This window comes from Somniosus microcephalus, chromosome 12 (genome assembly GCF_052327205.1).
Source record: "Somniosus microcephalus isolate GS21.2 chromosome 12, FLI_Smic_1.0, whole genome shotgun sequence".
Lineage (NCBI taxonomy): Eukaryota > Metazoa > Chordata > Chondrichthyes > Squaliformes > Somniosidae > Somniosus > Somniosus microcephalus.
Window position 1 is genome coordinate 1575606 of NC_140998.1, and position 18202 is coordinate 1593807.

General features: G+C 46.6%; 2 protein-coding genes across 6 annotated transcripts in view; one reads left to right on the forward strand and one right to left on the reverse strand.

Moving 5' to 3' along the window:
* eif2b2 (eukaryotic translation initiation factor 2B, subunit 2 beta) overlaps nt 1–16784 on the forward strand; it is a 37753-nt gene extending 20969 nt beyond the window's left edge. For all 4 annotated transcript variants that reach the window (XM_086002517.1, XM_086002516.1, XM_086002514.1 and 1 more), the window contains 3 exons: nt 3695–3832; nt 16071–16137; nt 16603–16784. In XM_086002517.1, coding sequence (XP_085858643.1) covers nt 3695–3832; nt 16071–16137; nt 16603–16760 — 363 coding nt within the window. In that variant the 3' untranslated portion in view covers nt 16761–16784. The remainder of the gene's footprint in view (nt 1–3694; nt 3833–16070; nt 16138–16602) is intronic.
* A 263-nt stretch (nt 16785–17047) lies between these two features.
* The window catches only part of mlh3 (mutL homolog 3 (E. coli)), a 147011-nt gene continuing 145856 nt past the window's right edge, over nt 17048–18202 (reverse strand). For both annotated transcript variants that reach the window (XM_086002512.1, XM_086002510.1), the window contains one exon: nt 17048–17572. In XM_086002512.1, coding sequence (XP_085858638.1) covers nt 17562–17572 — 11 coding nt within the window. In that variant the 3' untranslated portion in view covers nt 17048–17561. The remainder of the gene's footprint in view (nt 17573–18202) is intronic.

Sequence of the window (18202 nt, forward strand, 5' to 3'; positions counted from 1 at the left end):
TACCAGGCCGGTACAAGATCTCATAATCATAGGTGGAGAGCTCGATTCTCCACCTCCAGATCTTGTCGTTCTTGATTTTGCCCCTCAGCTTGTTATTAAACATAAAAGCGACCGAACGCTGGTCGGTGAGGAGGGTAAATCGTTTGCCTGCCAGGTAATGCCTCCAGCGTCGTACAGCCTCCACGATCGCCTGGGCCTCCTTCTCGACCGAGGAGTGTCGGATCTCAGGGTCCTGGAGAAGAAGGCCACCGGTCTCCCCTCCTGGTTAAGGGTTGCGGCTAGGGCGAAGTCGGGATGCATCGCTCTCCACTTGGAAAGGGATAGACTCATCCACCGCATGCATTGTGGCCTTAGCAATGTCTCCCTTAATGAGGGAGAAGGCTGCGCACGCTTCTGCCGTCAGGGGGAAGGAGGCGGAATTCATGAGGGGTCTGGCTTTGTCCGCATAATTCGGCACCCATTGGGCATAGTAGGCGAAGAGCCCCAGGGTCCTCTTCAGCGCCTTTGGACAGTGGGGGAGGGGAAGCTCCATGAGGGGGCGCATTCTTTCGGGGCCGATGACTCCGTTCTCTACTACGCAGCCGAGGATGGCAAGGCACGAGGTGTTAAACACACATTTCTCCTTATTGTAGGTGAGGTTCAGCCGTTGGGCCGTACGGAGGAATCGCTCCAGATTAACATCATGGTCCTGCCGGTCGCGGCCGCAGATGGTGACGTTATCTAGATAAGGGAACGTGGCATGCAGCCCGTTCTGGTCAACCATCCGGTCCATCTCCCTTTGGAAGACCGAAACCCCGTTGGTGACGCCGAAGGGAACCCTAAGGAAGTGGTAGAGGCGGCCATTCGCCTCGAAGGCGGTATACTGGCGGTCCTCAGGGCGGATAGGGAGTTGGTGGTAGGCCGACTTAAGGTCGATGGTAGAGAATACTCGGTACTGTGCAATCTGATTGACCATATCAAATATGCGGGGAAGTGGGTATGCCTCCAGCTGGGTGTACCGGTTTATGGTTTGGCTGTAGTCGATGACTAGGTGGTTTTTATCGCCGGTCTTAACGACTACGACCTGGGCACGCCAGGGGCTGTTGCTCCTCTCGATGATGCCCTCTTTCAGGAGACGCTGCACCTCCAGAGCTAATAAAAGCTCTGTCCCCGGCGCTGTACCGCCTGCTCTTGGTAGCGACGGGTTTACAGTCGCGGGTGAGGTTGGCGAACAGGGAGGGGGGCGGAACCCTGAGGGTGGATAGGCCGCAGGTGGTACGCGGTGGGCGGTTTAAAGGCTGTTGGTTGTCGACTGAGTGGGGGGAGGGGTCCACCGTATGCCAAAGTGACACTTTGAAGGCGGGATTGGAAATCCAGCCCTAGTAGGACGGCAGCGCAGAGTTGGGGCAGGACGAGAAGTTTAAAATTTTTATACTCCGTGCCCCTAACCAACCGGGTCACAACACAGTATCCGCTGATGTCTGTTGAATGGGACCTCGACGCCATCGAGATCCGGTTGCGCGTTGGCTGGACAGTGAGGGAGTAGTGGCTCACCGTGTCTGGATGGATGAAACTCTCCGTGCTTCCGCTGTCGAACAGGCAGATCGTGGCGTGGCCGTTTACTTTGATGTCCATCATGGACTTGGACAGGTGATGCGGGCGAGCTTGGTCCAGTGTGACGGAGGCTAGTATATGGCTGAGCGAGCTGCTGGAGGCTGTGGTCGGGTCTGGAGACAAGGTGGCGGTCGAGTGTGGTGAACAAAATGGCGGTGCCCATGATGTTGCATAAAATGGCGGAGAAGATGGCCGCCCCCACAACTCCCATGAGGCACTGCTGGCGTCTGTGGCTTTCCCCCTGCAGGCCTTCGCGAAGTGGCCTTTCTTGTGGCAGTCGGAGCAGGTCGCGTTTCTTGCAGGGCAGCGCGCCCTCGGGTGTTTTGCTTGGCCACAGAAAAAGCAGCCGGCGGCCAGATCGCGGGGCTCCGATGTCGCAGCCGGTACCGGGGGTGGCGGTCCCGATCGGGTCCGGGACGCCGACGCTGAGGTAGGTCCCAGAGGTGGCGGTGCGAGGGCTGTTGCGGTCGGGCCCGAGTCCCAGGGTCGCGCAGCACAGTACCTGGAATATGCCTCGAGGTCCCGATGGGCCACTTCCAGAGAGCGAGCGAGGGCTGCAGCTGTGTTCAGATCGAGGTCCTTTGATTCGCGCAGTCTTTGCCGTGAGTAGTCGGACCGAAGGCCTTTCACGAAGGCATCGCGGATATTCTCTTCAGTATTTTCTGCAGCCGTTACAGCTTTAAAGTCACAGTCCCTGCCGAGTGTTTGTAGCGCCCGTAAAAATTCATCTACAGACTCTCCTGGTTGTTGCGGGCGGGATCTTAGATGTCTGGCATACATAGAATTTACCGGGCTCCGGTACTGCTCTTTCAGCAGGTTGAGGGCGGCCTCGTATGTAGTAAGGTCCTGGATGAGTGCAAATACTTTAGGGCTCACTTGGGCGGTCAGAGCTCTTAGTTTGGATCTCTGAGGCACGCCGGATTCTCCCAGGTAGGATTCGAAACAGCTCAGCCAGTGTTTGAAGTCGAGGGCTGAGTTTGCTGCCTGTGGGTTTAGATCCAGGTACGGCGGTCGGAGGGCTCGCAGCCAGGCCGGCTGTTGTAGCTGGGCGTCTGACTGGTCGTTTGGCTGCTCCGTTAAAGACATTTCAAAATTTAGCCAATAAAATTGATAGGTATATCAATTCATCCAATGAAAAGCGACGAGTTAAGACAGTAACTATAGGTTTTTATTGGCTAAATAACAGAGCCCACCCTCGTGGGTGATCGGATCCAACAAGGAGGAATACCAGCCACTCGACCACCTTTTATACCTGGGCAAGTAGGTGGAGCCATGGGCGGAGTCAGCTGTGGTCAGCCCAGGTATAACAGCGTGACAAGAGGCGACCTCGTGTAGTGATACAACAGTGTAAACAGTGATAACCATAGTGTAACGATATAAACAGTGATAACCATAGTGTAACGATAGTGAACGATAAAAGTGGTTTACCACAAGTATAAGAGTAAAGACATCTTACTGCAATTATATAGGGCCCTGGTGAGACCACACCTGGAGTATTGTGCACAGTTTTGGTCTCCTTACCTAAGGAAGGATATACTTGCCATAGAGGGAGTGCAACAAAGGTTCACTAGACTGGTTCCTGGGATGGGGGGATTGTCCTATGAGGAGAGATTGGGTAGACTAGGCCTAAATTCTCTGGACTTTAGAAGAATGAGAGGTGATCTCATTCAAACATACAAAATTCTTACAGGGCTTGACGGGGTCGATGCAGGGAGGATGTTTCCCCTGTCTGGGGAGTCTAGAACCAGGGGTCACAGTCTCAGAATAAGGGGTCGGCCATTTAGGACTGAGATGAGGAGAATTTCTTCACTGAGGGAGGTGAATCTTTGGAATTCTCTACCCCAGAGGGCTGTGAAGGCTCAGTCATTGAGAATATCCAAAAATCTATCGATCTCTGTCTTGAATATCAAGGGATATGGGGATAGTGGAGATGAGATACGAGATCAGCCATGATCTTATTGAATTTCGGAGCAGGCTTGAGGGGCCAAATGGCAGACTCCTGTTCCTATTTCTTGTATGTGTGCTAGGGGTGGTGTGGTCCGGTATGGATGGGTGTGTTTATGCGTCATGCTTCTGTACTCATCCTGTGCTGTTTCTACAGGTGATCATTGGCACTAAGACCATCCTCGCTAACGGGGGACTGCGAGCCGTGAATGGGGCGCACACTCTTGCTCTCGCAGCCAAGCACCACTCCACGCCTGTTATAGTCTGTGCTGCCATGTTTAAACTGTGCCCACAGGTAGGTCTTCAGCTCTGATCTCAGAACTTCTTCTCAGCTTTAACCTAACGAGAGAAAGAAAGAACCTGCACTTCCAAAGCGTGTCACAGCCAACAAAGTGCTTTAAGTAAAGTCACTGTTACAATGTAGCAAACGCGGTACCAATTTACACACAGCAAGATCCCACAAACAGCAATGAGATAAATGACCAGAAAAGGAGGTAGTTTCCACTCGGTTGTGCTGGCTTTTTCGACACAATTCACCCCAAAATTGGCAAATTGCGTTCAGTGCAAATTAAGTTTCCGCAGTCTTTTGCACTAGGTTTTTTTTTTAAACCATCGCTAGAAGCTGGCACCTTCCACAAAACTGGCTGCACCTCAGGGTGAATTAGTCACCATAGGGACAGGAGGAGGCCATTCAGCTCCTCGATCATGGTTAATCTGCAATCTTAACTCCATTGGCCAATATCCCTTGATATCTTTGGTTAACAAAAATCCATCAATCTCAGATTTAAAATTAATAATTGATCTCGCATCAATTGCCATTTGTGGAAGAGAGTTCCAAACTTCTACCACCCTTTGTGTGTAGAAGTGTTTCCTAATTTCACTCCTGAAAGGTCTGGCTCTAATTTTTAAGACTGTGCCCCCTAGTCCTAGACTCCCCAACCAGCAGAAATAGTTTCTCTCTATCTACACTATCTGTTCCCCTTAATACAGGAAACTTCGCGATATCCGGGACCGGCGTGATGCCGATCTATGAAAACTTCCGGATAGACCAGCGCTAATGTTGAAGGATACGGAGGTTTTCATCTCCGTATCTGACAACAAACACTGTTGCTTAGCAACAGCTTGTAAACAGTCGGCCCGTACCTTGGAAGCGTCTCTAGCTTAGCAACAGCTTCAGAGAGGCTTTCCAGAGACTGACTGTTTTTATAAAAAAAAAAAAAAAAATGCTAGAAGTAAACAAACCTAATTAAACGGCTGCTGGTTTCTGGACATACAACCTCCGGATAAACCAAAGTTTCCTGTATCCTAAAAACTTCGATCAGATCACCCCTTAACCTTCTAAATTTTAGGGAATACAATCCTAGTTTGTGTAATCTCTCCTCGTAACTTAACCCTTGAAGTCCGGGTATCATTCCGGTAACCCTACGCTGCACTCCCTCCAAGGCCAATATATCCTTCCTAAGGTGTGGTGCCCAAAACTGCTCCAGGTGTGGTCTAACCCGGGTTTTGTACAGCTGCAGCATAACTTCTACCCCCTTGTATTCTAGTCCTCTAGATATAAAGGCCAGCATTTTTGATTATTTTCTGTACCTGCTGTTGACATTTTAATGATCTTGTACCTGGACGCCCAAGTCTCTTTGGACCTCCACTGTTTTTAGCCTTTTGGTGGAGGTCACCATTGGGAATTCCCGCTAATTGCGATCATTTGCAGCCCATCAAGCAGGCTATAAAAATTAAGCTGGTTCTTTTGGGTGCAAGGACACTAATAGGCACACTTTAAAAAAAAATTACTAAGAAACTGACTACTGCACCCCAATACAACTAGCATATTGTTCTGTATAGGAGTCATTTTCAGTATTTAACTGAAAATCGGGTTACTCACAGGTGGTGCATTGACACTGATTAAAAATGTGTTTTTTGTGATAAACCCAGTTTCATCTCTTAATCAAACTGCGGCAAGTAACCGCTTTATATCAAGGAATCTATTTTAAAGCAAAATTGTTACTTTAAAAAATTACGTTTTAAAACGCCCGATTGTGCTGGTTCATGGCAAAATTTGCATTTGGTGATATGCAAATGAGGTTGAGAGGAAGCGCGAGAAAAAAACACTTTTCAAAATGGGCGCAAATTTTGCTGATTGTGCCTAACGCGGAAACTCTGAGCTTTACTCTGTATCTAACCCGTGCTGTACCTGCCTAGGAGTGTTTGATGGGACAGTGTAGAACATAAGAAATAGGAGCAGGAGTAGGCCATTCGGCACATCAAGCCTGCTCCGCTATTGAATAAGATCATGGCTGATTCCCTTAATATCCAAAAATCTATCGATCTCTGTCTTGAATATACTCAACGACTGAGCCTCCACAGCCCTCTGGGGTAGAGAATTCCAAAGATTCACAACCCTCTGAGTGAAGAAATTTCTCCTCATCTCAGTCCTAAATGGCCGACCCCTTATTCTGTGACTGTGACCCCTGGTTCTAGACTTCCCCAGCCAAGGGAAACATCCTCCCTGTAAGAATTTTGAATGTTTCAATGAGATCTCCTCTCATTCTTCTAACCTCTACAGAATATAGGCCTAGTTTACTCAATCTCTTAGGACAATATCCCCCCCCCCCCCCCCCCCCCATATCATCCCAGGAACCAGTCTGGTGAACCTTCATTGCACGTATATCCTTTCTTGGGTAAGGAGACCAAAACTGTACACAATACTCCAGGTGTGGTCCCACCAAGGCCCTATATCATTGCAGTAAGACAGCTTTACTCTTGTACTCAAAACCTCTTGTAATAAAAGGCCAATATACCATTTGCTTTCTTGATTGCTTGCTGTACCTGCATGTTAAGTTTCAGTGATTCGTGTACAAGTCCAGGGAATTTATCGGCTTTCAGTCCCATTAATTTCTCCAGTACTTGTTTTTTACCAATACTAATTTCTTTCAGTTCCTCATTCTCACTAGACCCGTGGTACTCCACTATTTCCGGGAGGTTTTTTGCATCATCTTCTGTGAAGACAGACAAAAATTATTTGTTTAATTTCTCCTGTCTCCGCCTGTAAGGGACCCACATTTACTTTCACTAATCTTTTCCTATTTACATACCTATAGAAGCTTTTACAGTCTGTTTTTATGTCTCTCGCTAGCTTACACTCATTCTATTTTCAATTTTTTGGTCCTCCTTTGCTGAATTCTAAATCCTCCCAATCCTCAGGCTTATTACTCTTTTTGGCAACATTATAAGCCTCTTCCTTTGATCTAATACTATCTTTAACTTCTTAGCCACAGTTAGACCATTTTTCCTGTGGGGTTTTTGTGCCTTAAAGGAATGTATACTTGTTGTAAATTATGTATTAATCCATTGCTTGTCTACCGTCATACCTTGGCCAAGTCGCCCCTCATAACTACGTAGTTTGCTTTGTTTAGATTTAAGAAAGACTTGCATTTATATAGCGCCTTTCACGGCTACCGGACATCTCAAAGCGCTTTACAGCCAATGAAGTACTTTTGAAGTGCAGTTACTGTTGTAATGTGGGAAACAGCATCCAATTTGTGCACAGCAAACTCCCACAAACAACAATGAAAATGACCAGATAATCTGTTTTTGTTATGTTGGTTGAGGGATAAATATTGGCCAGGACACCGGGGAGAACTCCCCAACTCCTCTTCAAAATAGTGCCGTGGGATCTTTTATGTCCACGAGAGGGCAGACGGGGCTTCAGTTTAACGGCACATCCAACAGTGCAGTACTCCCTTAGCCGAGCATGAACCCACAACCTTCTGACTCGGAGGCGAGTGTGCTACCAACTGAGCCACAGTTAAGACCCTAATTTCGGATTTAACTAAATCACTATAAAATTCTCTCATATTATGGTCACTCTTCCCTAAAGGCCCCTTTATTACAAGGTTATTAATGAACCCTTTCTCATTGCACAATACTAGATCTAAAATAGCCTGTTCCCGAGTTGGTTCCTCAACATACTGATCTAGAAAACTATCTTGCATACATTCCATGAATTCATCCTCCACTCTATTACTGCAAATTTGGTTTGCCCAGTCTATGTAGATTAAAGTCCCCCATGATTACTGTATTACCCTTGTTACATGCGCCTCTAATTTCTTGATTTATACTCTGCCCTACATTAGAGACTGTAGGTCCCGCATTGGACTCCTCAGTCACCTGAAAACTCATTTTTAGTGTGGAAGCAAGTCATCCTCGGTTCTGAGAGACTGCCTAAGAAGGAGAAGACATTACAACTACTGTTTGGTGGAAGTTGTTTATAGGCCCCCAATGTTTTCTGCCTCTTACTGTTTCTTAGCTCCACCCAAACTGATTCTACTACTTGATTTTCAGAGCTAAGATCCTTTCTCCCTCCTGTCTTTATCCCATCCTTTATTATCAGGGCTACCCCTCCTCCTTTTCCGTTTTGCCTATCTCTTCTAAAAGTCAAGTATCCTGGAATATTTAGTTCCCAACCTTGGCCACATTGCAACCACGTCTCCGTAATGGCTAATAGATCCAACCTATTCATTTGTTGCGAATGCTTCGCGCATTCATATATAGTGCCTTTAGCTTTGACTTATTTCTTTTTCCCTGATGTCAGCTTAGTCACTGATGCCCTATTACCTTTGTTACTCTCTCTCTCCCTTCATGACCCACTCTGCTCTGCTCTAGAGCCTTGACATTTCTGCTTTTAAATTTACTCTTTCCTGAATCCTCCCATCCCCCCTTCATTAGTTTAAAGCCGTCTACTGCCGTAGTTAATCGATTCGCCAGGACACTGGTTCCAGCCCGGTTTAAGTGGAGTCCATCCCAACAGAACAGCTCCCTCTTTCCCCAGTACTGGTGCCAGTGCCCCGTGAAGCAAAACCCCTGCCTCACGCACCACTCTTTGAGCCACGCATTTAACCTTCTAATCTGTTTGTCCCTATGCCAATTGGCACGTGGCTCAGGTAACAATCCAGAGATTATTACCTTTGAGGTTCTGCTTTTTAATTTGGACTCAAACTCTCTCAGCAGAACCTCATTCCTATGTTGTTGGTTCCTACGTAGAAGGAGCTTTATTCTGTATCTAAACTGTGCTGTAGCTGCCCTGGGAGTGTTTGATGGGACAGTGTATGGAATCATAGAATGGTTACAGCACAGAAGGAGGCCATTCAGCCCATCGAGCCTGTGCCGGCTCTCTAAGAGCACTTAAAGCTAGTCCCTTTCCCTGTAGCCCTGCAAATTTTTTTCCCTCCGGTACTTATCCAATTCCCTTTTGAAAGCCATGATTGAGTCTGCCTCCACCGCCCTCTCAGGCAGTGCATTCCAGATCCTAACCACTCGCTGAGTAAAAAAGTTTTTCCTCATGTCGCCTTTGGTTCTTTTGCCAATCACCTTAAATCTGTGTCCTCTGGTTCTCAACACTTCCGCCAATGGGAACAGTTTCTCTCGATCTACTCTTTCCAGACCCTTCATGATTTTTGAACACCTCTAACAAAACTTCTCTCAATCTTCTCTGCTCCAGGGAAAACAACCCCAGCTTCTCCAGTCTATCAACGTAACTGAAGTCTCTCATTCCTGGAATCATTCTCGTAAATCTTTTCTGCACCCCCTCTAAGGCCTTCACATCCTTCCTAAAGTGTGGTGCCCTGAATTAGACGCAGTGCTCCAGTGGGGGCAAACTAGTGTTATAGAGTCATAGAGTTTTACAGCACAGAAAGAGGCCCTTCGGCCCATCGTGTCTGCGCCGCCCATCCATCCCTGTCCAGTCTAATCCCATTTTCCAGCATTTGGTCCATAGCCTTGTATGCAATGGCATTTCAAGTGCTCATCCAAATGCTTCTTGAATGTTGTGAGGGTTCCTGCCTCCACCACCCTTTCAGGCAGTGAGTTCCACATTCCAACCACCCTCTGGGTGAAAAAGTTCCTCCTCAAATCCCCTCTAAATCTCCTGCCCCTTACCCTGAATCTATGCCCCCTTGTTATTGACCCCCCCACTAAGGGGAAAAGTTCCTCTTTATCTACCCTATCTATGCCCCTCATTATTTTGTACACCTCAATCAGGTCCCCCCTCAGCCTTCTCTGCTCCAAGGAAAACAACTCCAGCCTGTCCAGCCTCTCTTCATAGCTGAGGCGCTCCATCCCAGGTAACATCCTGGTGAATCTTCTCTGCACCCTCTCCAAAGCAATCACATCCTTATACAGGTTCATCATAATTTCCTCACTTTTGTACTCTATTTATGAAGCCCAGGATCCTGTAAGCCTTTTTAACTGCTTTCTCAACCTGCCCTGCCACCTTCAACGATTTGTGCACATATACCCCCAGGTCTCTTTGTTTGTGCACCCGCTTCAGGATTGTACCATTTAGTTAATATGTCCTCTCCCCATTCTTTCTACCAAAACAAACATATATTCCTCTAGGACATAAAAACCCAAAAGGAAAAATGATCCAACCACAGCTAACAAAAGAAATTAAAGCTAGTATTAAGTCAAAGGAGGAAGCTTATAAAGTTGCCAGAAAAAGCAGTCAGCCTGAGGAATGGGATCTTTTTAGAAATCAGCAAAGAGGGACCAAGAAATTGATAAAGAAAGGGAAAATGGAATATGAGCACAAACTAGCAAAAAATATAAAAACGGATTGTAAAAGCTTCTAATAAGTATGTGAAAAGTAAAAGACTGGTGAAGGTAAATGTAGGTCCTTTATAATGGGGAATGAGGAAATGGCAGAGAAATTAAATAAATACTTTGTTTCTGTCTTCACGGAGGAAGACAAAAAACCTCCCAGAAATACAAGAAAACCAAGGGTGTGACGAGAATAAGAACATAAGTAGGAGCAGGAGTAGGCCATACGGCCCCTCGGGCCTGCTCCGCCATTCAATAGGATCATGGCTGATCCGAACCTAGACTCACCTCCACTTCCCTGCCCGCTCCCCGTAACCCCTAATTCCCTTATCTGCTAGGAAACTGTCTATCTCCGTTTTAAATTTATTTAATGTCGCAGCTTCCACAGCTCTCTGAGGTAGCAAATTCCATAGATTTACTACCCTCTGAGTGAAGAAGTTTCTCCTCATCTCAGTTTTGAAAGGGCAGCCCCTTATTCTAAGATTATGCCCCCTAGTTCTAGTCTCGCCCATCAGTGGAAACATCCTCCCCGCATCCACCCGATCAAGCCACCTCACAATCTTATGTTTCGATAAGATCGCCTCTCATTCTTCTGAATTCCAATGAGTAGAGGCCCACTCAACCCCTCCTCTCCGGAATCAACCGAGTGAACTGCCTCGAGTGCAAGTATATCTTTTCTTAAATATGGAAACCAAAACTGCACACAGTATTCCAGGTGTGGCCTCACCAGTACCCTGTATAACTGAAGCAAGACTTCCCTGCTTTTATACTCCATCCCCCTTGCAATAAAAGCCAAGATTCCATTGGCCTTCCTGATCACCTGCTGTACCTGCATACTAACCTTCTGTGCTTCATGCACCAGGACCCCCAGATCCCTTTGTATTGTAGCACTTTGCAGTTTCTTTCCATTTAGATAATAACTTGCTCTTTGATTCTTTTCTGCCGAAGTGCATAACCTCACACTTTCCAACATTATATTCCATCTGCCAAATTTCTGCCCACTCACTTAGCCTGTCTATAGAGTCATACAGCACGGATAGAGGCCCTTCGGCCCATCGTGTCCATGCCGGCCATCAAGCCCTGTCTAATCTAATCCCATATTCCAGCATTTGGCCCGTAGCCTTGTATGCTATGGCATTTCAAGTGCTCATCCAAATGCTTCTTAAATGTTGTGAGGGTTTCTGCCTCCACAACCCTTTCAGGCAGTGAGTTCCAGACTCCAACCACCCTCTGGGTGAAAAAGTTCTTTCTCAAATCCCCTCTAAACCTCCCGCCCTTTACCTTGAATCTATGCCCCCTAGTTATTGACCCCTCTACTAAGGGAAAAAGCTCCTCAGCATCCATCCTATCTATGCCCCTCATAATTTTGTCCTTTTGCAGGTTTTTATGTCCTCCTCACTCACTGCTTTCCCTCCCATCTTTGTATCGTCGGCAAACTTGGATACGTTGCACTCGGTCCCTTCCTCCAAATCGTTAATATAGATTGTAAAGAGTTGGGGTCCCAGTACTGACCCCTGCGGAACACCACTAGTCACTGATTGTCAACCCGAGAATGAACCATTTATCCCAACTCTGTTTTCTGTTAGATAGCCAATCTTCCACCCATGCCAGTATATTACCCCCAATCCTGTGATTTTTTTTATCTTGTGCAGTAATCTTTTCTGTGGCACCTTGTCAAATGCCTTTTGGAAGTCCAAATACACCACATCCACTGGTTCCCCTTTATCCACCCTGTTTGTTACGTCCTCAAAGAATTCGAGCAAATTTGTCAAACCTGACTTCCCCTTCATAAAACCATGCTGACTCTGTCCGATTTAAATTATGCTCATCCATATGTCCTGTTACTGCTTCCTTAATAATGGACTCCAACATTTTACCAACCACAGATGTTAAGCTAACTGGTCTATAGTTTCCAGCCTTTTGTCTACTTCCCTTTTTAAATAAGGGCGTTACATTAGCAGTTTTCCAATCTGCTGGGACCTTTCCTGAATCCAGGGAGTTTTGGAAAATTACCACTAATGTATCCACAATCCCTACCGCTACTTCTCTCAAGACCCTAGGATGTAAGCCATCAGGTTCAGGGGATTTATCTGCCTTTAGTCCCATTTATCTTACCGAGTACCACCTCCTTAGTGATTTTAATTGTGTTTAACTCCTCTCTTTCCCTCCCCCATAGCCCCCTGTTTGTCCAGTGTTGGGATATTTTTAGTGTCCTCTACTGTAAAGACTGATACAAAATATTTGTTCAGCATTTTTGCCATCTCCATGTTCCCCACCACTAATTTCCTGGTCACGTCCTCTAAGGGACCGACATTCACTTTAGGAACTTAAAGAAATTATTATTAGTAAAAAAAAAAAAAAAAAGTACTAGCAAAATTAATGGGACTAAAAGTCGATAAATCCCAAGGACCGGATGACCTACATCCTAGGGTTTTGAAAGAGGTGGCCATTGGAATAGTGGACGCATTGGTTGTCATCTTCCAAAATTCGATAGATTCTGGAATGGTTCCTGCAGATTGGAGGATAGCAAATGTAACCCCGCTATTTAAGAAAGGAGGGAGAGAGAAAACAGGGAACTACAGACCTGTTAGCCTCACATCAGTAGTTGGGAAACTGCTGGAATCTATTATAAAGGATGCAATAACTGGGCACTTAGAAACTAATAGTAAGATTGGGCAGAGTTAACATCGATTTATGAAAGGGAAATCCTGTTTGACAAACCTATTGGAGTTCTTTGAGGATGTAACTAGTGGAGTAGACAAAGGGGAATTGGTAGATGTGGTGTATCTGGATTTTCAGAAGGCCTTCAATAAGGTCCCACACAAGAGGTTGGTGAACAAAATTAGGGCACAGGGAATTGGGGATAATGTACTAGCATGGATTGAGAATTGGTTAACAGACAGAAAACAAAGAGTAGGGATAAACGGGTCTTTTTCAGGATGGCAGGCTGTGACTAGTGGGGTACCGCAAGGATCGGTGCTTGGGCCCCAGCTATTCACAATCTATATCAATGATTTGGATGAGGGGACTAAATGTAACATTTCCAAATTTGCTGCTGATACAAAGCTAGGTGTCAGTTGTGACGAGGATGTGAAGAGGATCTCGACAGGCTCAGTGAGTGGGCGAGAACATGGCAGATGGGATATAATGTGGATAAATGTGAAGTTATCCACTTTGGTAGAAAAAACAGAAAGGCAGAGTATTTCCTAAATGGTGAAAGATTGGGGAATGCAGATGCTCAAAGGGACCTGGGTGTCCTTGTACATGAGTCACTGAAAGTGAATGTGCAGGTGCAGCAAGCCATTAGGAAGGCAAATGGTATGCTGGCCTTCATTACAAGAGGATTTGCGTACAGGAGTAAAGAAGTCTTACTCCAATTATATAGGGCCTTGTGAGATCACACCTGGAGTACTGTGTACAATTTTGGTCTCCTTACCTAAGGAAGGATATACTTGCCATAGAGGGAGTGCAACGAAGGTTCACGAGATTGATTCCTGGGATGGCGGGACTGTCGTGTGAGAAGAGTGAGTAAACTAGGCCTGTATTTTCCTGAATTCAGAAGAATGAGAGGGGATCTCATTGAAGCATACAAAATTATTACAGGGCTTGATAGTGTGGATGCTGGGAGAATGTTTCCCTTGGCTGGGGAGTCTAGAACCACAGCCTCAAGATAAAGGGTAGGCCATTCAGGACTGAGATGAGAAGAAATTTCTTCACAAAGAGGGTGGTGAATCTTTGGAATTCTCTGCCCCAGAAGGCCGTGGAGGCTCAGTCATTGGGTATATTCAAAACAGAAGTCGATAGATTTCTGACTAGTAAAGGCATCAAGGGATATGGCGATAGGGCCGGTGAATGGAGTTGAGGCAGAAGATCAGCCATGATCTCATAGAATGGCAGAGCAGGCTCGAAGGGCTGAATGGCCTACTCCTGCTCCTATTTCTTATGTTCTTAAAATGTATCACTTCACACTTTTCTGCGTTAAATTTCATCTGCCATGTGTCCGCCCATTTCACCAGCCTGTCTATTTCTTCCTGAAGTCCATCACTCTGCTCCTCACTGTTCACTATACTTCCAAATTTTGTCATCTGCAAATTTTGAAATTGTTGCCTGTACACCCAAGTCCAAGTCATTTATATCAAGAAAAGCAGTGGCCCTAGTACCGACCCCTGGGGAACACCACTGTACACCTTCCTCCAGTCCGAAAAACAACCGTTCACCACTACTCTCTGTTTCCTGTCACTTAGCCAATTCCGTATCCATGCTGCCACTGTCCCTTTTACTCCATGGACTTCAACTTTGCTGGCAAGCCTATTATGTGGCACTTTGTCTAACGCCTTTTGGAAGTCCCTGTACACCACGTCAACTGCATTACCCTCATCAAAAAACCCGATCAAGTTGTTTAAACACTATTTGCCTTTAACAAATCCATGCTGGCTTTCCTTAATTAATCCACACCTGTCCAAGTGACTGTTAATTTTGTCCTTGATTACTGTTTCTAAAAGCTCCCCCACTGCTGACGTTAAACTGACTGGCCTGTAGTTGCTGAGTTTATCGTTGCACCCTTTTTTGAACAATTGTGTAACATTTACAATTCTCCAGTCCTGGCACCACCGCCGTATCTATGGAGGATTGGAATATTATGGCCATACCTCTGCGATTTCCGCCCTCAATTCCCTCAGCATTGGCCTTACCCCAGTTAAACATTTGTACTCTAGATTGCTCCCTATCCTTTTCCATAGCTAATCTAAATCTTATGATACTATGATCACTGTTCCCTAAATGTTCACCTACTGACACTTGCTCCACTTGACCTACCTCATTCCCCAGAACCAGATCCAGCAAAGCCTCCTTCCTCATTGGGCCGGAAACATACTGATCAAGAAAGTTTTCCTGAACACACTTCAGAAATTCTGCCCTTTACACTACTGTATCCCAGTCTATATTGGGATAGTTGAAGTCCGCCATTATTACTACTCTATAGTTCTTGAACCTCTAATTTCCCTGCAAATTTGCTCCTCTATATCCTTCCCATTAGTTGGTGGCCTACAGAATACACCGAGTAGTGTAATGATCTTGGGCCGAAAACCGATGGCGCCGCTAACCTCCCGCCGAATTTCACGGTTATCGCCTCGGGGGAGGGGCAAAGCCATTTGAGCCCCGTTAGTGCCTCCCTTGGGAGATGCAAATGAGGGGAATTTAGCCCCCTAAGAGTCTTAAAAGTTGGGCCTACCTTTATCTTTGGCCACTTCTCTCGCTCTGTTAGTTAAAGTCTTAATTTAAACAATTATTTATAGTTATATTAATTAATTTAGCTAGTTAAGCTAGAGAGACAAAACACCAATACTTACCCACCAATCACGTACCTGCTGTCCTGTGACGTCACTTTTTTTTGCTGTTCTTTTGGAATTCGCCAGATTTATACTGCCGATTCTTTCCAGGTCCGCACTGTCCTCTGATCCACTCTGTTTAAATACTGATGCCGATTCCTTCCAGGTCCGCTCGAATCCGCTCTGTTTAAATACTAATGCCAACTCCTTCTAGTTCCATGTTATCGGGATCCGCTCTGCTTCTTCTGATGCCAACTTCTTTCAGCTATAGGAGCAGCTTTCCTCTGTACCTGCCCTGGGAGTGTTTGATGGGACAGTGTAGAGGGAGCTTTACTCTGTATCTAATCAGTGCTGTACCTGCCCTGGGAGTGTTGGGAAAGTGTCCCATTCAGGTACGGTCTACTCCCTCAGATGGTGGTGATTCAGGTGAATCCATTCCTCCACATCCACAACTGGAAACTCTTGTCTCCTGCCAATGGGGCTCTGGAATTGTTGATGAAGTGTAAGAGTGAGTCTGATGTCCCAATGCTCTGCTCCTGCTGTGCTAGTGAAGGCGAGGTCCTAGGTTTGTTTGCTGTTTCATGTGCGTTTGTTAATCTTTCTCATTTGCAGTTCCCCAACGAGGAGAACACCGTTCACAAGTTTGTTTCGCCGCAGGAAGTGCTCCCTTTCACGGAAGGTACGTGTCCCTGGTCAGAGAATGGCGACTGCAGAGTTTGGGTCAGGCGACAGTCCCGTGTAATCTTGTTAGTGCAGAGGGCAGGCTGGTCATCTGTGAGTGAGGGAGCTGGGAATCCATTCACACTGTTTAACACCAGTGTGCTGTGACTGACCCCTCCTACCCCAGGACCGAATGGGATCAAATTGCTGTTGGTGGAGCAGTGTCCAAGTGCTGCTGTATTGCCCTGGTTGAGGAGCAGAGTATCCTGCCCTGCAGTTCACTACGCGATGTGCCTGTAACACTGGGAGAAGCTGGGTCAACCACTAACAGGTATATACACTGACTGTCGTGATTGTCTTTGTCTTTCTCCCTCTTCCCCTCCACCTCCCTCTTCCCCTCCACCGCCCCCCCCCCCCATCCCTGGTTCTCGTGCTCTTTCATTATTGGGCAGGTGACGGTCTAACTATTGTTTGTTTCATGCAGGTGAGATTCTGTGCAAAGTGAGCGTTCACTGTCCTGTTTTCGATTACGTTCCTCCGGAGCTCATCACCCTGTTCATCTCCAACATTGGGGGAAACGCCCCCTCCTACATCTACCGCCTGATGAGTGAACTCTACAACCCCGACGACCACCACATCTAACTTAATAAAACTCGCTGAGACCAACTCATTGTCTCCATTCAATCAGAGATTGGGCCCTTCACACGCACACCCCCAATGATAATTTGTTGTCTGAAGCTTAGGATTAGATGCAGTGAATGAGCAGTCATTAGTGACACATCCTTCTGCCTCCAACCAGCAGTGCACCTGGTCCCTGGCGAAGGACTGGCTACAAAACTGGGCTGAACAGAGACGAGGTACAGGGCAGCTCTACCCAGCCGCTGGACCCTGCCCCCTTAATCGAAATGAAGAACCATCAGCACACTGAGCCAGCTCCTTCACATTTATTGGAATATAAATAGTTAATAAGAAGTCTTTTCTCTTCGAAGTAATGATAGTGTTCACAAAACAAACACAGGGTCACTGACCGCTAGCTATCACACGTGAGGTGTACAAGGAAGCGGGTCAGGGGAGGCCCTGGTGCCAAGTCCCTTCGATGGTCACTGCCAAAGTTCAAAGGACAAGCCCCATGGTCAGTGTTCTTCAACAACCATCCAGCAGAGCTTGGTGCCAAATATCAGATACCTCCAGCCCGCTGAATCCATCAAGCAGCGGCTGCACGGTCCCGGCCGAAGTCACACTGGGACTTTATCCATTTCACAACAGGGCAGATGCAAAACCGAATGGAGACATGAGCAAATGATGGTGGAGCACAGGTCATCACACGGAGCTGCAGATACAGATTACACCCGCCTGCAGGTCTGGACAATCACCGTAGCCAATTAAATTCTTTCACCACTCAGCCGCACTTCACACAACTTCCGCAGCTTCTGTAAATCTGGTCTACGATGAACCTAGGGATCAGAATAAACATGAAAATATAACCTCTGTATAGAATATCAGATACCCAGGAGCGAGTTACAGGCTGGAATCTAATCCAGGGGTTCGGGTGGTTTATATATGGAATAACGGATATCTGGGAGTGAGTTACAGCCAGGTACAGCAAACGGTATGTTGGCCTTTATTGCAAGGGGTTTGGAGTGCAAGTGTAATGAAGATTTGATGCAATTAGACAGGGCTTTGGTGAGACCACACCTGGAGCATTGCACAGTTTTGGTTTCCTTACCCAAGGAAGGATATACTTGCCTGAGAGAGTGCAACAAAGGTTCACCAGACTGATTCCTGGGATGGGGGGGTTGTCCTATGAGGAGAGAATGAGTAGAACTGGCTTATATTCTCTGGAGTTTAGAAGAATGCGGGGTTTGGTGGTTTATACGTTTCTCATTGACATGTATGAAATTCTTAGAGGGCTTGACAGGGTAGACGCTGAGAGGCGGTTTCCCCCTGGCTGGAGTCGAGAACTAGGGGGCAGAGTCTCAGGATAAGGGGTCGCCCATTTTGGACTGAGGAGGAGAAATTTCTTCACTGAAATGGTTGTGAATCTTTGGAATTCTCTACCCCAGGGGGCTGTGAATGTTCAGTGG